This window comes from Ixodes scapularis, unplaced genomic scaffold (assembly GCF_016920785.2).
Source record: "Ixodes scapularis isolate PalLabHiFi unplaced genomic scaffold, ASM1692078v2 PGA_scaffold17__5_contigs__length_683569, whole genome shotgun sequence".
NCBI classification, from domain to species: domain Eukaryota; kingdom Metazoa; phylum Arthropoda; class Arachnida; order Ixodida; family Ixodidae; genus Ixodes; species Ixodes scapularis.
In genome coordinates, this window is record NW_024609843.1 from 8,047 (window position 1) to 34,815 (window position 26,769).

Here is a 26,769-nt window from a genome sequence, read left to right on the forward strand (position 1 = left end):
AGGACATATATCTGTTGTCTTTCAGCAAACCGGTCTTGCTTGTTTCAGTTGGTTGAGATTGTCACTTTACTCACCTTGGGAAGTGAACAATGTTGGCACGGCAGTCAGTTTCAGACGCTGCTACCCATCTGCTCGCCTGTACTCAAAGCAGGATTTTTCAAAGTGCTCCTGAAAAGGTATGCCAGGCTTTTAAACACAGCACAGCATGGAAGGGTTCCTACGTCTGCTAGACCTTATATGGATGGGTTTCATCTACAACATGCTGGATCAAATAGTGATTCGACGTTTCAGACGAATTCTGTATTTGCATAGAACTAAGTAAAACAGAAAAGTGGTTGCACTTTTTGGACAAAGTACTTTTATGATGTGGCGTTACGTGAGCTGCGTATTTTGATTATATATTTCTCTGCAAGACAAGACGCTGAAAACGTGTTCTCATGAGGGCGGTCCACTGTTAATAACGGTACATGTATCAGAGGGAGGCCTTTCTCTAGTCGTCGTGGCACATTTTCTGTACATCGCTCCTGAGCTGATGTTCAGGAGCGATGTACAGAAAACGCGGACGGTTTTTTGGGGTAGTTAAAGAACGGCGATGATTGCGCGTCAATCGCTTTGTAAAAGTAGCGTTACGAATGCGAGCGCACGGGCGTCTCGCCCGCAGAGAGTGGTCCCCGAGCCTAGTCCCCGCCTCGACGGCCAAGATCTGAAGACGCGTTGTTTGATCGAGGGATATGAAGGGACCCTGTACTTCGTCTCACCTTAGCATAGACTAACCGCCAAGGCTGTGCCAGCACGAGACAGTACCACTGACTGCCCTAACTGGCGCTCGTGCTGCACGAGCGCTCGAACAGCCTCCGAGACGCCGTCCAGGGCAATTCGCTCGCGATTTTAGCACGTCCGGCCAACAGTATTCCATGCTAAGCTGAGACGAAGTATATTTTCATCACTTCGCGACACTGTGCGCACTCGGGACCGAAAATTTTTGTACTTACAATGCAGACTAGCGAGTTAGTCTTCGGTTCCCTGAGAGGCCTCCTACTCCTGATCTGAGACATCCACGCCGTCCTCCGTTCCGGCTTCGTTGGGAATCGGTACAGCTTCGCACCATGTCTGGAACTTCCCCCACAAAACGGAATGCAGCACGCTGGCATCCCGCCTATAAAGCTCGCTCGCATAAGCGGGGATCGCATTTCGCTAACCAAGAAGATAGCCCTAACGGGAATTAGCCCTGTTACAAAATGGCTGACGAAAGTAGCGGGCTAACCAGTCTCACAACATTGGTTTGTCGGCAAGTGGTATTACAAAGGATGGCACCACTCTAGCCAAAGCGAACATGAAGGCACTCTACACAAGTCCCGCGAGCACACGATCGTGCGATTCAGCCTTATGAAATCAGAGGTCACTTTGCAGGGTTCACCGATGCTGCGTTTACACCTTCCAAAGGTTTTTGACGCCCATCACGAAAGGTGCCGATTAAAATGTTAAAAGGTTCGAACAAACAGGACAAAAAACACACACGTACGACACGCATGGCACCTGTCCGCGTCGTACGTGTGCCTTTTTTCGTCCTGTTTGTTCGCGCCTGTTAACCTTTTAATCAATATGAACCAACTAGCACAAACCAAAGTTTTATTCCAAAGGTGCCCATCGAGGTCCAGGCAAACAACCTAACGTGTCTACTCCTGGTTTGGCGTAGTTAGAATGTTTCTTTCTTTAACATATTTGTAATGATTTGCCCATAGAGTTCTAGTTTAATGCAAATATTTAAAAAAAACGATCCTTTGTCAGAGAATTAGAAAAGCTCATTAAATTCCTGAAAAAGAAAACGATCACCTAGAACGTTCAATGGCTTCGCCGATTTATGTCATTTAAATTATCAAGAAAATATTTTCGAAGAACTTATGCACAGGGAAATGTTTCTGAATTATTTATCGTAAAAATATAAAGCAGTATATCATTCGTTTATGCTTCTTTAGTCATTTGCACATCATGCTGGTCTTAACAATCGGTATATATTTTCAAAATTTTGCGGGGATTGTCTTGTTCACCTGGAGTAGCGGGACTGGGTTGAAAATATCCCTGTGGCATATCACGAAATAAATCTTGATGCATCTTGAAGGCACCCATTTTATGATTAAAATACAATTAAATGCGAAAGTGCAAGCGATTTAGGCAAGAATGACTCCAGGGATTGTTTTCGTCGTTACCCATTTTATAGTTGATGCGCGGTTTTGTGTAAATATTGTTACTTGCGGTGGCCTTCATACCGTCCGAAATAAAAACAAATCACGTACTGTAGTAATGTGAATTCTTTTTTCTTGTTTTTTTTTTTTTTTTTGATAAAGATATTTGTGGTAGCCTTAAATTTGGATCTTTTCTTGTTACAACTTTATTGCACCCCTCAGCGCCCTCGTTTGAGTAAAGGCCTTTCTAATCATTTTAATAACATATAGCCAGTCTACAATAAAACAACGTTTCACTCCCTCTATTTATGACGCATCGTAGAACACTTAGTTCAATTCATAAGCGTCATTCTTTCTTTCTTTATTTCTTTGAGCTGACGACAGACTGTTATGCATTTTACTTACTCTTTGGGAGTAACTCCAATCGAACGCGTGACTGTGATAAAAGATCTCGGTGTGTGCCTTCATAGCGCGTTGTCATACAATGCTCATGTTTCCTTTATTGTTGACCGTGCGTTGAAAACTCTTGGTATCTTATCTCGTACAACTAGAAAGTTCAGACGCCCTGCTTGTATGATTCGTTTATTTTGTACTTTAGTTCGTTCACGGCTTGAATTTGCCTGTTTTGTTTGGAATTCTCTAACAAGTCCAGTCTTTAAGTATTGAATAACTGCAAAAAAGAATGATACGCATTTTATATGATAGACATTTTCAGCGTCGCGTTTATTATGATTATGAATTTGTTCTTAAAAGCGTTTTACTTAAGTCTTTGTCAAATAGAAGACTCGAGCGTGATCTGATTTTTTTTCGCAGGGTTGTAAACGGTTGGACTGATGCTAGTCAATTTCCGAATGCTGTCAATTTTCATGTTCCTTGTCGCGTTAATAGAAATTTTACTGTCTTTTATATTCAATTCATGTCTAAACTCTCACCACTGTCCTGTATGCAAATTGCATTTATTCCATCGCATCATCTAGCTTGGACATCTTCCCATATCTCCCAGTTTTCCGCCAGAACTTGGCGATTCTAGTTGAAAGTTGAAACTCTATTACATTTTGTGTGAAATGTGCGACCTATTTTTTAGTCATGCTAATTTGTACATTTTAAGCTGTGCGTGTGCTGTGTTTCTTCTATTTGTCTTGTGTACTTCAATGTGAAGACCCGCGTGGTTGCTTTGGGGCACTTTAAATAAACAAATTATTATTATTATTATTATTATAGCTCTCATGCGTAGCTCAGCAAACTTTATGTAGCACGGGTGCTATTGTGAAAAAAAACGCATGTTGAACATCTAGTTTTAACTGTAAGTGATTTATTTTGATGGCATCCTCTTCACACCTTCTCATGGCGCAACACATATTCCATGTTTGCAGATCTGTAGGAAGATAGGACCAATCAATTTTAGAATCATGTCTTAATTTTAAATTCAGCGGACGTATCGTCATATATCGTGTTGGTGAAAGCACCTTAAATTTGCAGGGACATTTTACCTTTGACGTTCCGCACCTGGTGCCATCCGGGGCTGGTGTTTCTTTTAACGAAGATCTCCCATTCACAATAGGCGTCCTACATCTTAGAATGCATTGTGCGAGGCGGTCGTCCTGCAAATAATGCTAGGATGAACTTTGATTTTATACTGTTACCTTATGAGCTATAAGACTTGGTTTTTAGGGGGCTATTTTGTGTGGCGTGCCTATTTACTGTATTTTGTGTTTTTTTGTTTTCATTTTCACACAAAATCGAAAATGTTGTCAAAGCTGTTCTACGCTGAGACCTCGGAGAACAAAGTATTGCAATTTATAGAATGACCAGCGCAAATACAAAAAGTACGGAAGCCAGTTTCAGTGCGAAAGCGTTCATCTGACCAAGTCAGTCGCCGACCAGGGTTCATGAATTTCTGGGTTCTCTGGTAGTAAGTAAATGTACTGTCTCTTTGTAGCCTGCTGTCGCGTTGTGATCTTGTTTATTTTGAAATTTACCCCGTGCTAGAAAACGCCACCCAAAACGCTAAGTAAAACGATGTAGGGCGCCAGGCAACCTAAAGAAAGTAATGAAAGATCTTCCGAATTAAACAGAAGTGTCAGGAAAATAATACAATTAAGAATGGTGACATGGTAATCCTGGAGCCGGGGAAGAGAAGGGACGTGGGACAGACACAAAACTCCAATGAATGGTTTTCGACATACCACAAGTACTTTGATTTATATTACTAACTATATCAATACTATATGACTTCCGAAATTGTGCTATTTCAGCTCCCAATTTTTTATCTGCTGCTCTACACGATGCAGTCGCCAAGGTTACACTTACCTATAGCACTTTCTTTAGTCTTAAACTGGTCGCGGGAAATCTCGCTCAGCAGGAAGTTAGTCTGCCTGAGAGGAAGAGCCTTGTACCGAAGTTTTGAAGGGTAACATTGGCTATACGAGTATGACATAGTTAGTGCCATTGATGTCCAGCAATATTACTTGCACATACTGGAGTAAAATTTCAATTCACCAGTTCAGATATAGCAACTACATTCGTTGTTTGCAGACTTGGGAAGAACTCCGTTAGATATGACGGATTAGTTGTAATTCAATACTTTTTGAAGTAAATATGTAATTTCCACGTGACTTTTTTTTTCGGCAGTAATTTCTAATTTAATTTTGTTACAAAATATTGGTAACGGATTACTTTAATTACTCGTTAATTTTTTTTAACATGAACATAATAAAGAAACTGGAGCAATACGAGCAGTCAGTTCAAAGGCATAGAGTGAGCAAGTTCAACAAATTTAAATAGAAACCATCGTGAAAAGAAGAATAGCCAGGCAAAAAATCAATTTTGCGTCTGACCGCTCATCAGAACCACTAGAAAGACGTGAAAATACTATGCGAAAAACAAAGACCAAGAAGACAATGCCAAGTAGACTTAGCTGCTTTCCATCGCCTTCCATCGCATTCTTCTTCTGAGAAACCTTTTCGTGTTTAATTGCATTTGACATTTACACCACTTGAAAGGCCCGTATCTAATGGGAGCTTTCGTAGATCGGTTCCTTACCTCCGCATCGCCTAGCAGAGGTAGATTCTGCTACTGAACAGGCCCACCGCTAGCTTCGGCTGCACAATTCCAGGGATCATTTCCGGACGCTGTAAGCTAGCGAGATGGCGGTTTTGTTTGCAGCTTTCGCCACCTTCTCAGCTTACAGTTCAGCCTTGCATTCACAATCTTCCTCTCAAGTGACGTATTTTATTTTTACATGGACTACCGGTAATACGGGCGTATGAGAAATAAAAAGTACTGTTGCAAAATATTTTTGAAAAATGTCAGAATTATTTCTATTGTTATCTATTGTTTTCTGGACAAGTGTACGGAAAAAGTTACGTGAAAGTAATTTGTAACGTAACGAGAAAATGTAATCCGTTATTTTTCAGCGAAAGTCATTTGTAACGGTAATCCATTACATTTGGGGCTCGTTAATTCGTAATTGTAATCCATTACATTTTTGAAGTACCGAGCACAAGTATGGTTGTTTGCAGGCTTAGGGACGCAGAAATCTGTTCTCTGTTCACGTTTACGTAGCCGGGTGGCAGCGTGTATTAACGCGCCGGAGCTCAGAACATCTCCAGCGAATGAGATCAAATCGATGGAAATCAGCAATGAATCGGCGTGCGTTCGTGTTCTATCATTGCGGCATGCACATCAAAGACCCTATGCATCAGTCGTACAGCGCTGGCTAAATTTCTTATCTACAACGGAGGCATCAGACACCCCTTGGGGCAGAAGTCACTGCCTGAATTCCTGAATTCCGTAAAACCCATTACTCACAGGGGAGCGAAAAAAGCAGGGGCGAGCTATCAGAGACTTCTTGTATTAAAGTGATAACGACAAATTTTAATGGTTATTGCACAATTCCACCTTGGCACTTTTACAATCTCCAATGCCCCGGGCCTTTTTCCCGAGTGTCAATAACTCCGTCGACAAAATCCCTGCCTTGCTTCGCCCGAGTATCAATGCTCCTATGCTCGATTCCCCGCTATGCCAGTGCTGCGACTCATTAATCAGCTCTGCTATTCGTGATTATGTGTTTGCTTAATGCTCATTAATCAAGCGAAGTTTTAGGATGTTTATTTACAAAGAAGTGTCTAGTGTTTTGTATGGGAAATGTCTACGCTACTTGAATGCCTCAAAATCCCTGGATCAACTTCAAGAACCTACGAATATTCAGCCTGCCGTTGGACAAACCTTGGTTTTTGTCAATAACTTTTCTTCACCGTGGCTATGCAGCTAAGAACCTAGTATTTGAAACATCTACAAGCAGTTTTATAATTTTCGTTCTTTCTCTGAAAGCAATAATTGAATCCGTCGACTACAACAGCCTTTTTGCGTTCTCAAAAATGTTTCCTTCGTGTGCCGCAGCCTGCCTGGTTTGGAAAGAATTTGCGACTTTAACACTCTTAAGCATAAATACGGCTCGCTGTGACAGATGTCTGTCTTCGCCATTTTTCGCAGAAATCAGGATTTTAAATAAGATAATGCCAAACTGAGGAGTACTTTCTTATTGCAGTTGTGTAAATTATATCTCTGTTAACGTCCAGTTTGTGCCCTTAGCGATAGCGATTTAAATTTGTTCGAGAGGTGCGGCAAGGTTGTTTAGGCACGTGTCAGCACGCGGGAGGTGTTTTATCTGGTTGATTGGTTTGTTTTTCTACATCCCCTTTCTCATTTATTTTCTTTTTCGGGCACAATTAAAACTTCCAGCAGCCAATCGGCTTTGTGTCTGTGGGCTCTTTCCAATACTCCGTTTTTCCGCCTTTTTTTAAAATTTACGTTGAACCAATTAGCTTAACTCTAATCCTTGTAAAAATTGAAGTCATGTGTCACATCTTACGACTTCAATATCTGAACAATGCACAAATCCACAGTGTTTTGGTCTGGCCGGACAAAGAAAGTAGGGCAATCGAGTAGGTCGGTTGTGTGTAGGTGGTTTTAGAAAGCTGGGGATTTGGGAGAGGGGGTTGATAACGCGGAGGATGTGTAACGGGCGTTTTAAGACGAGGATTTTGAGATTGGGTCTTTTTGTGTATCACCCATTTTTAGTGCCTGAATGATTTACCGGAAAAAACATATCAGCTCAATACTGAGGACTGTCCTTATGAAGAGGCATATAGTACTGCAGCGGCAGCAATCAAGGCAGTGGGCATGCAATTATCTACTATTTTGATTATTTACCCGAGACTGGGTTGAGAGAACTAGAAAACCGTAGAACACAATAAAAAAGTGACAGAAGGATAAAGTCTCAAACTCAGCTAAAAGTGTATTCACTGCACCTCTCTTTTATATATATTCTACCCCCTAGGTCGCCACCCTTTGCACGTAGAAGGTCACTTTATTTACTGAGCTCACAGCCAATCCCTGTTGCACACCCAGAACTCTTCGGCTCTGCCACTTGTCCCCCCTTTGAACACAAGCAGTTTGCGCCGACTCGCGAGTACACGCACGTAGACACTTAGAGAGAAAACCGAGACGGCCTCCGCGAAATGGATGCGCCACTGGCATTCACTTCGAGACGTCCTCCTTTCATTGAACAAACATTTTTTTTCACGAACTACAAAAAGACACAAACAAACAAACTGAAATTTGAAGGAAAGCTTAAGCGTTATTGAGCTGCAAAGACGCTTGGCTTTTGCAATCGCCTATCGTATTTATTCTAACAGTTTCTCTAACTACTCTTCATTTCCTTGCGGTCTTTGGGCACGACATATGTTTCTGACCACTGGAATGACTCATTTCTGCATACTTGGCATGATTCGCTACTTATGAGTTGGGAGTTTCGAATTTGGCTTTTCGCCAATGCTCACTTAATTTTCCTAAATGTTATTTAGACATTAAGGGAATGCCTTCAGACAGCTGCGCGGTCAGGCGAGAAAATCGATTCCGATTGTTTGGAAGGGTCGATGAGGCGGTGTTAGGGAATGCAAAGGGCCTGAAGAATGTGTGGTTCGGCTCTTGCAAAGCTGACATTGGTCACACGTGCGAATGTACTTGTTGATGCTGCGATACATGCCGTTCCAGAAGTAGTCTGAACGCACGCGGAAGTATGTCTTTGCGAAACCGAGATGTCCAGCGGTAGGGTCATCGTGGTGTGCTTGGATGAGTTCGTTTTCGAGGGTCCGAGGAACAACGAGCAGCCAGGGTCGTCCATGTGACTCGTAGTTCCGCCTATAGAGGACACCATCACGAAGAGTGAAGAGACTAGCGCGCTGTTGAGTGTGCCGCGTGAGAGATCCAGGAAGCCCCATCAAGCATCGTATTAGTGGCCGGATATTCTGATCGGACCAACGAGGTAGAGGGGCTTAGAGTGATAAACCGGAAGTTCGCAAGTGGATCCCCCCCCCCCCCCCCCCCCGGTTGCCGCTATGTTGTACACAAATGTGACCACTCGTCACGTGACCTCCCAAGAGCCGTGACGTCACCGGTAAGATGGCAGCGCCCAGAGCTGGCGCATGCGGGTTTGTTCGGTGCGCGGTAGCTGTGATGTGGAGCTACTTTTCGACGACTTCGGGCTTCCTCGTGCTCGCTGACGCAGGTATAATGTAAAAATATGGAGGAATGAGACTTTATACCTTTTATGCGCATGGTCGCTCTGGATCATCTGGATATTAACACCTATGAGACAGAATCAGCCGTATCGCCGTACCGGTGCTCGGATTCCCGGATGTGTTCGAGGATCGATAGAACCTTGAGTGCTTTTAGCATGAACTTTTCGCATTCTCTTAGCTTTTTTTGAACGCTGTAATGTCTGAGAATTGACGCGAAATGTATGCGTCGGACGTAGGGCCCAGGGAAATTTGTTTCAGCCCTAGGCAGCTGCATAATCGCAGCAACTTTTAGCGAGGAAGCTCCTAAAAAAGTTGAAAAAATGTTGACCACCATCCCTTTCAACCTCTTCAATAGATTTTTTTTTTTTAGATGTGGGCCGCCTATACTTTGTTTGACCATAACTTGGAAAAGAGCAACCGCCACAGCCCCCTCAACCCAATCGGAGAGGCAGAGGGAAGGTGTGTGACAAATCTGTGCAGATGAGCACTGCGATGATATGTTGTCATGTGCCTCTTTCCAACCTACTTACTGACTGACCGAGACCGTAGCCTTCGCTGTTTGCCGAATTGTGATGAAACGGACTACTTTAATTGCCCAAGGCCTTCATACTTTGGACATTTGTTCGACAAGAATGTTATGAAACGTGTCGTCCGGTTTTCGTACTCTATGTTATTCGCCACAAACACCGTATCACTGTGAACTTGGCTCAGCACCTATTGGACTCGAATGCTGCATTAGCCTTTGACGTAAACTGGGGCCCATTTGTGTTCTTCACGCCGAAACAAATTGGTGACAGATGTATTGCTTGATGGGGTTTTGCACCGGGTCTCTTGTGTCATACGTATAGGAAGTGTCCTGCTATATAACAATGCATCCATACTATTAAACTATATGCTCAGAGGTGTGTTTGTTTTTGCACTCAACAAGTTGCAGCAATAATTATTTCTTACGGGTGTAATATTTATTTTCGGTAGCTGTGCCCGGTTTGTGCTTATTAATGTCCGTGTGCTTTGATGTTATCATGTGTGTAGCTTTAAGTGTCCTTTCTGCAACGCCTACAGAGGCCCTTAGAGGAACTAAATTATTAAACAACATTTTCACATCACTGGAGCTGGTTTTCGGATGTTTAGCATCCGAAAACATGTTTAGCAGAAGTGGAATGAGTGAAGCAAAATGTAATCAGTCTGGTATGTCCCATCAATTAATATTGAGGGGTAAGAGATGCGGGTGTCCTCAGAAGGTCCAGCACGTGCGGTCAACATAATTCTTTTTGTAGATACTCTGAAGGCGTAAAGGCGAGCGGAAATATGTTTATCTGGTTAGTGTACCAAATATGTTTATTTCCACTTAATTACATTATTATTGATTCTTAGAAAATGGTTCCATAACGAGTTCTTTCTGCGACAGTCTCGTGTCAGGCGTTCAGTCGTAGTACCTGTGCTCCTTGCTGTCGGATGACGTTCCTGGCACGTCGGCGTTCAGTTTGGTGGAGTGGCAACTTTGACCGACAGATGCCGTCTTGTAATCACAGGTCATGTGAAGCCACTGACATTTGATTCACTGAAGCTGCAGAGCTGAATTCTAAGCCGCAAATTTTCCTCGTAGTTCTCTGCGTCAATTCAGCAAGCTCTGGCATGTAGTGCTTACGTGGCTGTGCCTTTTGCTGCACCGTTGACTTGTTGGCTGGCAACAAGTCCAAGCCATTTCACTTCCACTTTCTAATAACTATTTCTTATGTATCCCGCGACCACTGCAACTTGTGTAAGTCTCGTGTGACAAAGTGAAGTCGGGTGATCCTTGGTGTCCAGTTTTGAGAATAACCAACCATCCTATTTCTTCAAGACACTCAGCGGCATTCTCCCTCAATGTTGGAAATTGTCTGCTCCGTTGCGTGGACACAGATAATTGGTGTCAGCAAATTATTAGGCATTGTCTTTGGACACCAAATCAACTGTCCTTGCATTGCCGCTCACCTGCTTTGTCATGCTTACCTCCCGTCGAGGTGATGGGGATCAGAAGCTTCAGGGTAATGTCAGCACCAGGGGCAAAGGCCGCCGAAGATAATTCTCAATGTCCCGCGAACACTCCTCAAGACGTGGTCGAAGGTCGTTCGGCACAAACTCTTGCAGGCCAATTCATTGGTACGGGCACCTCCAGTAGACATGTTCGGCCTCATGCAGTGGTAGCAGAGTGGTTTTCGGTCGACCATTCGCAGCACCTCCGTTTTCCTCGGTGTACTTGTTTTCAGCGAGAACATACACTCGTTCTTTCTGATGTCAGGAATGCTTCGGCGTTAAGGTGTCTCGTTAAGTTGGCATTCAACACTAACGGGTGGCCGGTGGTGGACGTCGTGACCTTGTGGCTTAAGTCGCCCTCGGTTCGTCAGGTGCCGCTTTGCTCGAAGAAGTCTTCAGTTGAAATGCCTGTCGAACTTGTTCCAAAACAGTCTCGGCAATCAAAATAAAGGCTGGGCAACTGACGGCAGAAATAAGCTTCCTGATCTCCTCCCGGACAACAATGTCGATGATGTTGCGGATGCCCGGGAGTCTGGCGTCGAAGTTGCAGCTGGATGACTCGAGTGTCGAGACGCTGGGGAAAAGAGTCAAAGTACAGGCTAGCTGGTGGAAGTCAACCATTTCGTCGTTTACCCTGAGACTGGGGGGTTTTTTTGAAGAGCAGAAGAAACAGTGTGCAACCTGTCTGTTTTTTCTGTTTCTTCTGCTCTTCAAAAAAAAACCCCAGTCTCAGGGTAAACGACGAAACGCTGGGGAGTTGTTGATAGTGACAGGCTCGGGCCTGCTGTGTGCATTAAATGTTGGAAGCCTCTTTAATATAAACCCTTTGACTTGTCGTGGAGTTGCGGACAAGGCTGCCGAAGGTGCTGTCCCTCACATGAGGGGCATGGGATTCTTAGCTTCTCGTCTTCTGTCAACCAGGGTGGCGTGGGTGCTCGATCAGGCACAAAACATCCTCCAGGAAGGCAGCGACGCTCTTGTTGGGGCCGTGTCCTGGACAGAATCAGGAATTCGGCTCTCTCTCGCCAATGTTGGCTGATGAACGTGCACCTCAGCTCGATCTTGCAAACTTCCCATGACGTTGAGGAGGATTTGTGGTTCTCAAACCAGTGCCTGACAGTTTCTCCTACGAGCATGAGCTGGTTGTCTGTCCACCCACTGTGGCGGGCAACACGGTCATATTGTTCAATCCAGCCATCGACGTCTTCATATACTATGCGTGAAAGGCCGTCGGAAAATGAGGTGCGACGGGCATACAAACAATGGTGGGAGTGGACGCGATTCGCTGCTACAGGTTTGTCATTTTTGGCTTAGTCAGCTTCGGTTTTTCTGGCAAAAGACCGAATTCCGGTGGTTCCTGCTGGTAGCAGCGACCGACTCGGATTTCAGGTTCTTCGTGGTCGAGGTTCGTCTTTGTGGTACTTGCTCGTCTTGCGGTCTTTCTGCAGGGCTCGGGACAGCACTTGGTTGACGGCTCGCCAGCGGTTTAAGACGCAGGATAGTCCGCCACCCGTGTCCCGTTATCGGGCAACTCGGCTGAGGAGCTGCCAAGGTGCACAGAGTGAATGGCTATGGGTAAAGCACCCAGCAGCTCCACCAGAACATATGATGACAGCCGAGCATGGCCTGAAACTTTCCAGAATTGTAAATATTGATAGAAGATAGGCCTGGAACAAGCATCCGTGACAATATAAAAAAAACAGACAGAACAGAGTCGAATCTGACCACTAAAGAAGCTGCATTGCTTTTGTGGCATTCTGTCCGAATAAATCCTCTCATTCGGGGTTTTGACTGCCGTGGACGAACTGAACTGAAATGGATGTGAGACCACTTTTCTGGTAATGAGTCACTGCAGACTGTCGCCGCAAAGCGGCGTGAACGGGTGAGCTGGGTAGGTAGCAGGCTCGATGAAATGTCCATACAGCTTGCAATTCGCGTAACGAGTGTTGATGAAACGTTTGTGTCGACGAAACGTGCGACGGACCGGCAGAATCAATTCCAACTGCAACACCTGTGCTCCGTGAAAGTGCACGTCTACGCCAGAACAATTTAGGGAGCACACAACATCACGTGAAGCACGGCACAGGAACTACCTGCTTAATTGCAGCTCTCCGGTACGCCCCGCAACCAAAGTGAGCCTTCAGTTATTTAAACGAAGCTGCACCACGATTGCACACTGCCAAGCACGACTCACGCAATTTACATAGCTAAACTGTGTATCCAAATATATTGCAAGCGCTTCACTGCAGACCTCGAAGATTCCGATGGTCAACAGAGCAGAGAAACGTCGCCTTAAATTTTATCCTAGTGGTATCCGAATCAATCCGAGGTCCGAGCAATGTGGGGCATAATGCCTCTTCCGTAACGATATCCCCGTCGGTCACCAGCGAAATGCACACCGTTCCTCCGTATTTTCACGTAATACCTAAGTCAGACACCACGCTGAACTCTGAAGTCGCTTTCGACCGGCCTCGTATGACGGCTTCGCGCCTGAGATCAGCTCGCCGAGACGAACGACAACCAACAATGCATCCGACAAACTCCGGCCCAGATGGGGCCAGCCGCTGCATGGGCGCTGTCATCTTTCCTGTGACGTCACGTCTTTGGTTTGCTCATGTGACGAGTGGTCAAATGTGCCTACAATGACAGCCGCCTTGTGGGGGTCACTTTCGAGTGCAGACCGGAACCCCGGTTTATCGCTCTAAGCCCCTCTACCTCGTTGGATCGGACGCTCGAGCAGCTGCGATCTCAAGGGTATCTAACAGAGTGATGGAAGAATTGTGGTCACTTGGAGCGTCATGTGAAATGTCAGTGGGCAGAGGGCATCGGGACAGCGCATCAGCATCGAGATGACACTTTCCTGACTTGAATACAACGCTAAAGTCGTAGTCTTGAATTTTCAGCGACCACCATCCAAGGCGGCCAGATGGATTTTTAAGGCTGGCAAGCCAGCATAGGGCGTGGTCATCTGTAACAATATTAAAGTGGCTGCCATAAAGATATTCATTTATATATTTTTTTTCAGTACCTTCAAGGCCCAGGGGCGTTACAGAAGGGAGTGGTGCAAAACATAAAAACAAACAACAGGTACTTAATTCAGAATTTCGATATCGCCCGTATTAGTGCTATACATTCACGCTCTGTAATACTGCAATTTATCTCACACTTAGTTAGGGTTCAACTAGAGTATGCAATTACGCGTGGGCGACTATTTACATTTTGTTCCAGAACAGCCCCCACGCCATGCCCCCTGGCATCCGTTCGGATTTCCGTGTCAGCTCCCGGCACGAAGTGGTCAAGTATTGGGACGGTAATGAGTGCACGTTTAAGAAATAGGAATGCCTTCGCCTGGGGAGGTCCCCATTTGAAGGTAGTGTATTTTGAAGCAGTTCGTTTAGCGGTTCGGCGAGATCTGAGAAACGAGGGATCAACTTCCGGAAGTACGTACAGAGCCCAAGAAAAGACCGGATGTCTCTCGTGGTTCTGGTAATCGGAAAGTCCGAGACAGCTTGGACTTTGCTGGGGTCTGGGCGGATGCCTTACGAGCTGGCTAGGTGAGCCAGAATCCGAATTTCCCGAGCACCGAAGGTACACTTTTTTTAGTTCAACTGCAAATTAGCGGAGCGAGAGCAGTCCCTAACTTGCTGGACCCGATGTAGATGATGTTCAAAGGTTGAGGAGAATAAGATAACATCGTCGAGGGAGCAGAGGCATATGTCCCATGATCATCCGCGTAGAACACTGTCCATCACCCGCTCAAACGTCGCGGGAGCGTTGCACAGGCCAAAAGGCATGATATTAAATTGGAAGAGACCGTCCGGAGTCACAAACGCAGTTTTCGGTTTGTCCGCGTTGGCAAGCGGGATTTGCCAGTAACCGCTACGGAGGTCAACAGATGAAAAGAACGAAGAGCCTTGAAGTGCGTCGAGCATGTCATCGATACGAGGGAGCGGATATACGTCCTTTTTAGTTACCCTGTTTAGACGCCGGTAATCCATGCAAAAACACCACGAAGCGTTTCTTTACTTTACGAGAACCACAGGGGAGGACCAAGGGCTGGGTGACGGCTGTATAACATTGTTTTGCAGCATATCAGTCACATGGTCTCGAATCACTTACGTTCCGCAGGGGAAATACAATACGGGGACTTGCATTTCCGGTTTCAATTTTATGGTACACCAAAGATGTCTGTGGGAGTACTGAGCAGTTGAAGTCAAATAAGACGCTATAAGCTTCCAGAAGACTGGAAAGAGCTTGCCTTTGGTTCGTTGTTAAGCAGCTCTCAGTCATCAGTGTTGTATATTTGGTGGAGCACTGGGTTTGAGGAATTGGGTGCGAATGGAGATGGCACGTGTCTTGAGCCAAAATGGCCAGGCTATCATGATCGAACGTCCGGATGGTTACAAGACCAGCTCCTCAAGGTAATATGAGCGGCTGCGCAGAAGTGTTTGTAACACATAAATTATTTTGGCTTGCTATTACGGTGACGCTAAAGTATAGCACAAGCAAGCCCTTTTGCAGAAATGTGGTAAGCAGTGGCTCGACAAGACCGTAATCTCCTTGGAAGCTGAACTAAGGCTGCAGTGTTACTCCGACAGCAGTCAATAGTGATATATAAATCGGCTGTAATCCGAAGGACAACAGGATCACAATCCGCTGATTCGTCGGTGTCAGAAGTGTTTAAATGCAGCCGACGTTCACCACAGGAAATCCCATCCCAGTATCACGTCAGCCACGCAGTTCGAGAGGACTGTGAAGACAACAACGTAGCGATGGAGCCGAGAGTCACTGAGAGTGTCGAACAGCCGAGAGGACGAAATAAATCTCCATTTCCCATACGTAAAATTCGTACAGGTGCTGGCCTCAATACTTTGCGCAAACGCGTCGGAAACTGTCAGAGATACAGGATTTGGCGGCATCGGTGTCTACGCGGGCTATAAATTTTTGTCCGTCAATTTCAATAGCAACAGTCGTTGGGCCATCTCCAGAATTATTTATAATGCAATTTCGTGGCGCAGCCTGACCTCCTGTGGCGACGCAGGCTGCGGGCTTCAGTTTGACGTTGTTTTTGCGTCGGCGGCGACATTGATTGGTGACACGAAGCGCTGGCGTCGAGGCTAAGGAGACGGAGATCGGCCTCTGCGATTATCACGCTGTGAAAATGCAGCTGGGGTCTGGCGGTCAACGGGACGGCTGTCGTCCGAGGGGAGTAACGTGGATTAAGTTGAGAGAAACGGCGATACACGTTAGGGTTATCGCGACGGCGGCAGTAGCGCGCGACGTGTCCGGGTAAAGAACAACTAAAAGAGATAGGTCGCTGGTCTTCCGCTCTCTAAATGTCACTCCTTCGGCGCGGTGCGTAGCTTCGCGACGCTGGGGAGGCCTGATTGAAACGGGAGCCTGGGTAGAAGTGCTGCGCATCATGTGGCATGGTACAGAAGAGCGGCGGTACGGGAGGTGGTGAAGCTTATGCCGGCGTCGATGGCGTCAGTGATGCAAGACCAGCATGAAGTTCGTTCTAGACGACTTTCTGGGCGCTCTGCGCCTGAGGGTGGGTTTCGGTCGAGTCGGAAGGTGGACCGAGGTGATCAAGGAAGCAATGCAGCTCTTCACGAATGATCATGCGAATCAATGCCGTCAAGTCGACACCGGCAACACATGCAAAGGATACCTCTGGAAGGCGTTCGAGTGGTGCCTTCGAGATCCGTGCACTCTGCAGGTCTTCATATTTTTTACTCTCACCGATTAGTTGTTGGACTGTCGTGGGTGACTTTGGTGCAACAACGGCGAAGAGGTGTTGGGACAGCCGCTTAAACAGATGACGGATACGATTTTCTTCGGTCACGTCGGGATCCAATCTGGAGCAGAGACGAAGGACGTCCTCAATGTAGCTGGTGGAAGACTCGGTAATGGCTTGAAATCGGCGAGCCAGTTTGTCTTTCGCTCGCTGTTTGCGTCGATCTGGTTTTCCAAACGCCTCTGACAATGCGGCTGTAAAGGCGTCCCATGAACTCATTTCGTCCTCATGGTTGTCAAACCATTGCGATGTAGTGTCTTTCAAAAAGAAGACTGCATTAGACAACGTGAAGCTGTCGTCCCATCGATTGTGGTGACTTGAGCGGTCATCACTTTTCGTCCAGTCGTGGACATCGGTGTCAGGAGAGCCAGAGATAATAGGAGGGTCCCGTTCCCGGTTCTTGACGGTCGGTGGCGATGGAGTGGAACCGGGGGGTGGCAGGCTGTTTGAAGTACTCGCTCCTTGGGACAGGGTGTTAATGGTGCGTCCTCTACGTAACTCCAGAATAGGGATCAGCCGAGAGGTTGGGAAACGTACTGACCTCCACCACTTTTGAGGATGTTGAAAGGGTGATTTAATGAAAACTGGATAGAGGAGTTCAAGCGACAAGATCGTTGTGCATCAGCTGAAGAGCGCGCGCAGCTTGGCCCTCGTTTTTCAGCTTCATCTTCTTCTCCCTAACAATATGTAGACAATGTTTACGACGTAACCTTAAAGATAAGTGCTATAATCGATCATTAGTGTCTTACCGTGTGCTTATTGAATTTCGTTAAAAAATGCATGCTAGGGGAACAATTTGAACATCTGTATTATGAAGTGCCGTTCTGGGTAGACATTGTTGCGCGTAATACATCGGCACTCTTCATAAAAGCTTAAAAACACTCTTAAAATCAACAAAAAAGGTGCTCAAAAACCAAAAAAAACTTACCATATCTTCATGAAATCCATTCTCCTTTTTAAGTTCTTTCAATACATTTCTGCATGTTTCGTTTTTAGAAATAGCATCACCAGGCAATTTGTTTGTTGATATGAACTTGGTGTTCGTGACCGTATGCAAACATTTAAAATAGTCCATTCTGACATCAAAGTTGTTTTTTTAACATGAAAGAGAAGTTTTATTTATCAATAACGTGACAGTGAAATACAACCCTATTAGTCCCGTGAATCACAGCTATTTTAAGTCATGTATAATCAGTCTGCGTCAGAAAGAAATTTATGGCTCATGTTACTGGGAATGGGAAATTTAAATTTTATGCTCCCTAGCGAATGAGTACTACGCTTATATTTCATTTGTGTTGCATTTTACGTACCCAAGGGCAAACTTGATTATAGATACGCAGCAGTTGGAGAATTTATACTTTCGCGTGTCACTGAGGTTCTTCAAAATGCGACCCATTATATATCCATCGTCGAATGAACATGCGCTTGAGCCTGGTGAACCTGGCAGGTTTGATGGCGCACCCTTGCCGTCGTCCGGGCAACCAAGCCTGCGCTTTAAAAACTGTTTTAAATATCCAATTCAGTTGTACGCACTTGTCATGGAAGAAAGATACAAGCATCTGTACTCCGTTCCCAAAGCTGACAGTCCGGTGGGAGCTAAGCGCTCGCAGCATCAACCAGCACCCCTCCTTTCAGCTCCGGACCCAGCTGTCTGAACGTGGGCGGAACTGTGACCAAGTGACCAAAGCTGAATGTACGACTTTTCCGCCAGCACGTAGCTTCCACTGCACTGTCAGCTTATGGATGGATGGAGTGCAGTGGTAATGCGGAATTTTTTATATGAGAACCATCGTGTACGCTAAGCCAAGTCGTGTTCGCGTCAACAATATAATTGTCTGTATTCTTCATCTGACACCAATAAAGATCAGAAATAAAAATAGATTAAAACGCGGACACAAGCTCCTATTTATTGGGAGTCTGCGCTTTCGGCACCAAAATTAAAGACAGCCAGGTTACGGTAAAAGAGATAGGAGGGGCGGCAGGAAGAAGGAAAGCCAAACAAGTGTCATAAGATGACCAGCTCTTTTACTTTTGTATATTGCGAAAAACCAAAATAACTACCATTTGCTACCCCCTTTTGTAGTGGGAGTATGAGGATGAAGCTGACGGACGGGGAAAGAACCTAAGGTACGACTAAGTGAAAATGGCCTCAGGTACAAAGAAGTATGATATCTTTCGCAAGAAGATAAAGCTAAAAGAAGATATAAAGAAGAGTTTCGGAAAGTAACCGCAGATTTCTAGGGGCGCCACACTCCTTTTTGTTTCTTTCTGTCGTGTTCTGTCTGTTGTCTCTCCAGTTTTGGCGGCCGGTTCGGGCGTTGAAGTATAAGCTTTCCCCTTATAAGGCACGGATGATCTCTGCCAGACATCATCGTTTAAACGCAAGTATATCGGGGTACCTGTGCATTTTACAAGAACCATTTTGCTACGTTTTACTAACACCACGCAAACGTTTGGAAGACAACAAAATGACACAAAAGTTATATGCCACCGTTTTTATAAAAGAATAATACAAATTGGTTATAACGATTATTTCAGCGCCTCCAAGACTCGACCAGTAAATATTGCCGCGCGTGCAGCTGACCAAGCAGGCAGCGCGCTCGTGGCCTAACGGTTGTCGTGCTTGCCCTCCACGCAAAAAGCCAAAGTTGGATTCCTCGCCGCAAGTACACATTTTTGTTGGCTCTGTAATGTGATGTTCTCGTAAATTCGAGGACCGTGTTGCTGATTCGAGGTTAGAATGTTCTACCCGTCGTTTGCCAGTTTTGCAAGAGCGCAGGACTGTGCCTCCTCGACGACATCCTCGCCCGCTTACGACACCCGTTATTTTACCCCTTTGTTTTGGCGCAAGTGCGCCTTCATTAACTCTTTAGTTTCCACACCGAACACCCTCTCGTCACTTTCTTTACCCGTGACAATAAGTCAATTTGGTATACCCTCATATTTCTTTTTTATATTTAGCTTCAGTTTAGAAAATCAAAAAAGAACACTAGAAGCAATTTCGTTCGCCAAAAATTATTCTTACTTTTGTGAAATAATACTTTTGCCGGGCAACAAACAAAACGATTTTTTTTTAAATATCCTGCGCTCCTAAAAAAAGAGAACCATTCATTAAATAGCCTTTACGGTAGCGAATAACTGTTTGTGGCTGCCGTAAGTCTGGCTGCGTATGTAGGAGCTTGCTCTCATAACTTGCTTATCTGCGATCCGCGCAATGAATGCGGGAATCGCTAAGTACTGTTATTCCTGGAGTCAATCATGAAACGCTGCTACATATCTTGAAGTTTACCAGCAAAAACATTTCCATACTTGCTTAGCGGAAATGGGAGCGGAACGAATATAAAGGGAGACACCAGAGGAAACAAATTACTCCAAACTTCAACGGCTACGATTATTGTTAGATCAGCGGAGAATCCACATAAAAAAATAGTAAGACAGATTTTGCGTGGTCGCAAGCAGCATGAGTAAAACACAACCGATCGCCCCTACCAATTCACACCCATGCTGTCTCACGCCGCTCTATGGGATTGTTTTTAATGTGTCCTTTAAAAAAACAACAGTATTTTATAGTGAACTGTCTATTAATTGGTAGCGCCCCGACACCACAATTAATCGACACTCACAAAAAAATGTTTTTTTTTAAACGTAAGTTGAGGTTTGAAGAGAATGGACAAAAACCATTAATGAAGCGGAAATCTATGAAGTCCTATGGCAGGGCTGTGTATACAACAAAAAATACTAGGCACTTTTAAACACAGGGGGCATACTCCACTATTTCCCCCTGATTGAATGCTAGTCGTCTGAGCTCACGCAAAGATTGTGTTTAATTTAATCATAAAAAGTAACCATTGTATTATGAACACAACATTTTTTTGTAAATTTACTATCATTTGATGGTACCGTTTCTTTTAAACATAGAGTCATTAGACGAGCAGGCATATTCCTGAGAATGCCAATAGAACCGTGATAAGAAGTGCAATAATGAAAGACATTTGTTCTGACATTTGAGCAAGTATGCTGCTTAATATGGTGCCCCACAATATTTATTTCCGTCTCAAAAAGCATTGAACTGATTCGCCTGACTCTAGCAGACACATACTAAGAAATCAACATCTACAGAACGTCTGAGAAGGCATGTTTATTCAGTAAAATCATAAAATATAAAAGGTTTGAAAACTTACAGGTGCCCGATATAATGAGAAAGTATAGTTGCTCCCAGAAAGGTCAAGCCAGCATCTTCTAGAATGGCCACCTTATATGTAGTGCATACTCCCGCTGTAAAAGTCATGCCTAAACGAGATGCGAGAAACACATATTTTTTTCACTTATCTGAATCAGATGACTTGCTTGATGTTTAGGAATTTTTCCTAATATTTTATTAATTGTAAGTTTTGCATTGCAAGTCGTTTTATTCCAAGGTATGATCAGAGTGGACAGCGTTAAATTATAGAACTCGCAAAGAAACGTTCTGTTGTTTTCTTGTGTGCAGCAAATTTACAAAACCCTCGAAAGACAGTTTCTCAGATAAACCAGCTCCTTATGACATTTTGTTTTGTCTTTGCCTGGGAATATATGGCCTTAAAATACCAGAAGACAGTGTATAGTAAAACATTAACGTTTTTGGCCGGAATCTGGGTAAAAAAGTAAAATATTTGGACTCTTCTGCTGGTCCTTTGACTGCAGTCTGGCATTCTTTTGTCTAAGTCGCCAATAAAGTTCCAAAGCTGGCTTCACTTCTGGTTGTCTGGATTGTATGTGCCTACTTTTGGCCCAAATCGCAAAACAGGCACTAGATTTAAGCTTCACGGTTGGTTATTTGCTTCATAGTGTCGCATATCTGTCTCAAGCCTGGCACTCTGTCAATTATGGCGAGGTTTGAGAAACTCCATGGAAGCGCCAAAGAAATGTACCCTGGCACTAAATAGCGCCTTGAAACAAAACTATTTCAGAACCAGCTTTGTCCTCTAAGATTGCCAGGCTTGTGCTAAGTTAGGCGTTTCTTTGGCGCCATACATGGGTAGGTATTTCGTGGAATTTTTTTACTATATGGCATGGTCAAATACCCAGTGATTCTACCATTTTAGCGGACCGCTATTGGCAGGGATATAGAGGTAGTTGTGATCGCAAATATGAATGGAGCTCACAATATAAGAAGTTTGTCAGCGCTCGAGAATTTGGTTTCAGTTGTACGTTTTAAAGGGATACTTCAACGAATATCTAGCGGGTCTTTTATTTTCTAAATGTCAACCATGTTGTGGCCACATCACGGAGACAACAATCTTTTGCTCGAAAAAGCAGCAAACACTTTTTTTTTTCATATTTTAGGAATAAACGGAATGTCGTTACGTCACACTGAACTTAAAAGAAGAGCCGCTCCTCGGAAGAACGGCAGCAGGCTGCGTGCGCGCGAACCCTGTTCCAATTGTATTTCTCTTCTTTCCGCCGCTTCTTCAACTCCTCCCGGTAGCGGGGAGTAGAGCACTGCGCCGACCGCGTCTTTAACCGAGGCCCGGCCCGGGCCCGGCGTCACGAAAATTTACCCACCCCAGCCCGGCCCAGGTGTTTGAAACCGGGCGGCCCAGGCACGGCCAGAGCCCGAGAAATTTCTATGTTAGAAGAAAGAGTAAATAAACTGGCGAGCTAGTTGATGTTACACATATTTGATAAAAAAAAACCGGAGACGATGGCAGAAGAAGGGTGCAGACCCCTTCTTCGTCCGTCGTCTCCGGTTTTTTCAAATAGGCTTTTCTTAGTTACCCTGCCCGACCCAGGCCGCCACCTTTTAGAACAGGCCCGGCCAAGGCCCAAATTTGATGCCATGTTGTCTCAACTTCGCCGGGTGCAGTACCAATGTATTATAGAACGTAATTATATGCACTCAAAGCAATCGCTGGAGGTGAATCGCTGATACGCAATTTTCTCCCTTGTATGTCATTGCCTGACGGACATACGAACAACACACGTAACAATTTAACTGGGCTAGTCGAACTGTGGCACCAAAGAGTTATATTATTCATATAAATAAAAAAAAACATCAGAAAACGATATAGAGGAATGGATTGGCCTAGACACCTCAGCAACAAAGTGCAACGCCGATTTCAATTTTTTTTTATACCCAAGACCATCTGAACGACATGAACCAATGTCAGATGAATTATTTGCACATCAAATTTCTTCGGAGGCAGCTTTCTACAAATACACATAATTTCTTCCGGGGCCGCACACATAAAATTGTTTTCAGGTATTCTGCATAATTGGCAGGGACTAGGAAGGGAAAGAAATAAAAGTGAGCTCCTGACCAATATTTTATTACGGAATAAAATTCTGTAGGTTTTAGTGCAAGAACGAAAGGTTATACAATGAATCTTGCTTTAGGCACGTTGTGCTGGTGGCGTTGCACTGACGCATTCTCCCCCATCGCTCAGGAGTTCAGAAGGAACAATCTGCACGCCGATTATAATTTTCCTTACTGTATTGTAGACAACGCTCACTTGCTTCTTGAATGTGCATCAACCAGTTGTTCTAGCGGTGTGCTCAGCCCCTCAATATTTAGCATAGAAATCCTCCCTATCATACTTGTGTGATGCCCAGGGTGTAAAATATAAATGATTAAAAAAACAAATTAAAATAAATCAGGTTCCTTTTATCTAGATTACATGTGTTTGATTTAAAATAAATTTGTTTGTTTAAATGAACTTATATGATCTAAATACTTCAGCTAGAAAAGAGACGTTTTATCGCTGTACTTGGTTTCACCTTAAAACCAGACGCAGCCGACGCTGGGAGCTGATGGGGCCAATCAGACAGCTTCAAACGTGCACCATCATGGTGTACGTCCTATTTCGGTATGTTTCCTCTCATCGGTGAACCAATCATTAAAAGAAGAGGCTTAATGACCCGCGCTTTCGACGCTGCTTGACTTTGCCACATCAGCTCGTAGCGTCGGCCATGTCTGGACTTAAGCAGAAAGGAATCATGGAAGTGCTTTCCTTAATGACTCACTTATGTCAATTTTGCTGCTTGATTATTCTTTGCTATAGATAAAAAATAAATGACCATGGGAAGCAGACACCGATAGAAAGAAACGTTAAATAGGAAATATTTTAAGCATTGTTTTGGGAGAAGGTGTTTGATCTAAATCATCATAGCCAAATCAATCTAAATCCTGATTGATATCATGATTGAAATAACATTATAAATACTCTTGATTTTTATTCTAAACCCTGGTGATGCCCAAGAAACACGACGCAAAATATTGTAGTAGCCGACATGATGCATTTAGGGGGCCAGGCGAGAACTACGATCTGTGCCAACAGGCGATGCAGCCCAGACAAATCCTACTTATCATCGTGCTTGCCATGTATTAAGCCATCAATCTACAGAGTGCCGTGATTTCTCTAAAAATAAATTACGACTGCGTACATAATCGCGTGTCATTTCTTTCGCCACCCAACGAAGTTCTACGTAAATATAGTAAAGCTATGCTCGTGTTTTCTTTGCCGCCTGGACAACGACAATAACGATGCTTGGATGTTCCACACTGAATTTCAACACTAAAACCAGACCTGCTACTTACACTCGTTGGGGGGCCTGAGTTGGGTTCGTACCGCAGACCTAGCCCGGTCCAGGCCCGCCAATGCGCTGACGCGAGCCCTGCCCGGGCCCACAGTCAAAAGGTCAAGCCCGGCCCTAACCCGCTGATAAGAGACCGGGCCCCGCCCAGGCCCTCAAAAAATAAAACAAACGCCTTACCCGGCCCGTGCACTGTCGGGTAAGACAGAAAGGAACTGAGGCCAGATTCACGAAACGATCTTACGCCAAAAATGTGCCTAAGACAAAACTTAAGAACAAATCCGTATTCACGAAACGAAATTTTCGTAAGTTTTGCGCAGGTTACGACGAAGTCCTACGACAGCTCCGAAGCTGTCTTACGCACTTCTTACGATCAAATCAGCATGGCCGACAGCGTCGCTTAGTTGGTCGCGACAACCAACGGACGCTTATTTTTCTACGTGCGCGTCTCACGCGTCCCGACTTCAAGCAGCAAGAAAAAGTAAAAAGTACTTGAAACAGACCACGACGAACGAACAAGAACGCTGGATCCACAGACATCCGGCAAAAGCTCCAACGGCCACGATTCCACGGACTCCGACCGATCGGCAGATAGGCCTAGCAGGCACTCCGACTCGGCGCAGCGATGCTGTGACGGTCCTTGGCGAAGACCGTCTGCCCACGACCGGCTTGCGTGCTGGATAGAATATGCCCGCGCTACCCTTGTGAACCCTTCCCGTATTATAGTTTGATCGCTGACCTCAATTTTAGATTAAGAGGTCAATCACTTCCTCTTGTCATCTTATTTCCGAGGCAACGGTGACGAACGCTGTCGTCGAAAAGGGGCTCTTATCAATTCTATCTCAGTTTTGTGTGATATCGAGCTCAAATAAACGCCGTATGGATTACCTTCGCAACACGAAATGTACACTTTGTTATTAGTATTCCATTTTTATTCTGACACGACTGCAGCTCACTGTCGATTGCTGTAACAGTTCGTGGGGGGGAATGCCGGTCCAACCTATTGCTTTGCCGGGTGTCACGTCAGCATCGAGTGGCAATTGTAAAGGATCGGTCCCGAAGCGCTTATCAATTCGCGGTCCAACAGCGCAAATCCACCACTTCGATCAAACGCGCGCGTCCGTTCCGTAGTGTGAACAGGCCTTGACTTGGCTCTTGCTGACACTGTCGTAGTTCAAACGTATATTTTTAACGTCGGCTAGCTCATGCATCTCCGAGGCCGCGAAAAACGCCGCGGTAATTTGTTTCCATCTACGTCGCTTTGCAAACGACTGCGGGCTGTCTTTTACCAACGATGACAGTTGTGTTGACTTCGTAGCGATCGAGTTCGGAGCAGTCAATGGGGGCGGTTGCGCATTGCGGCTTCGGCATTCGGGAGTGTTTAAATCGTGTTAGCGTCGATATATCACTGCATGGACACGAACCCCAGACAAGCGGTGGCAGAAAGACCGCCTGTGTTTGTTATGAAAAATCCACGTGCTTCGAGCGGCTCCGAACAAATGCCGAGCCCTCCGATTGTTTGCTCGTGTTGCCGACGTCTTCGTCGCCATAGCAACAACACCGGTAAGCTTTATTTTTCCGTATGACAACGTCGCTTTCCTCATCTCACTTAAGAACGCGTTCGTGAATACCGATTTCTCTTCTTCTTACGATGTTCTTAACTTACGAACTTCTTAGCTAAGTCGTCGTAAACTAAGAAGCTCTTCGTGAATCTGGCCTCTGGTCCCGGGCTTTGGGGTAAGTCCGAGCCAGTGCAGTGTTTTAGCGGGAAGGGGCCACTGAATTGGCCAGATTGTAACAAGTTCAGGACACCAAGTGGCCGAGCACACAACAGCGCCAGCCCCCATGCAACTATGCCCACGCGGGTCCAATTGAGGTCACGTCTCCCGTGGTGCATCGCGCTCTCCGGTGGCTGATCTTCGAGCGATCCCTGGAATCGGTCCTTTGGAACGGGAAGTATAGCGATCCGTTCAAAATACAAGCGCACAATTGTCATTTACAGATGGAGTTGATCATGTTTAACTGATTTCTGAACATAAGATATATATTAGAAAGTTCATATCAGTATTCCTCCAATGAAAACAGGCGAGTTCCAGTGTCCGCCATCTTAAAAAAAAAGTTGATGCGGCTTCTAAATTAAAAAGCTATGAAAGTTTAGGTTTTGGCATCTTAAAACATTGCGTATAAAATTCTAGCGACGTTACAGTACCAGCCACGTAAGCAAAAATAATTAATGCTGCCGTATAGTTTCTTCCATTTAGTTTGTTGATAGCAGTGTGGGAAGTAGGGGAGTTAGTGAAATTAACGTGATCGGCAGAGTTAGGCGATACTCGCCTTTCTGCTAGGCCGGGGATACCAACACGGACGTCATCACAACTTGGAAAAATAACAGAGTAACTCGCCGTATGCGCCGCGGCAACTGCATCACGATCATCTGTTGGGTGAGTTGGTTGATCATTAAGTGGAATTAACTGCGCAAATACCAAAAGGATAGATAGACGAGGTATTTTTTTTAGCTAACATTGCATTGATACGGGGATATTCGTGCACCGCTGGCCTGTTCTGTTTTACAGCAAATTTATGGCATCAAGCTGGTGATATACTTGTGGCTAATTTG

At 45.0% G+C, this 26,769-nt stretch overlaps 1 protein-coding gene across 5 annotated transcripts; it reads right to left on the reverse strand.

Moving 5' to 3' along the window:
- Positions 1-3,478: 3,478 nt before the first annotated feature.
- Positions 3,479-24,696, reverse strand: LOC120848328 (A disintegrin and metalloproteinase with thrombospondin motifs 18-like). 5 transcript variants are annotated; one of them, XM_040220327.1, is made up of 6 exons: positions 24,656-24,696; positions 20,762-20,870; positions 17,891-18,072; positions 17,509-17,656; positions 3,674-3,784; positions 3,479-3,558 (listed from the first exon to the last, which is right to left on the reverse strand). In XM_040220327.1, exons 3-6 carry the CDS (start codon positions 17,974-17,976, stop codon positions 3,526-3,528), a joined length of 378 nt encoding a protein of 125 aa, XP_040076261.1. In that variant the 5' UTR covers positions 17,977-18,072; positions 20,762-20,870; positions 24,656-24,696; the 3' UTR covers positions 3,479-3,525. The 5 variants fall into 5 exon arrangements, 3 of the variants coding, with proteins under 3 accessions (XP_040076261.1, XP_040076262.1, XP_040076260.1); XM_040220328.1 differs by having other exon boundaries at positions 17,891-18,081; XM_040220326.1 differs by having other exon boundaries at positions 17,891-18,067; positions 24,645-24,681.
- Positions 24,697-26,769: the final 2,073 nt, after the last annotated feature.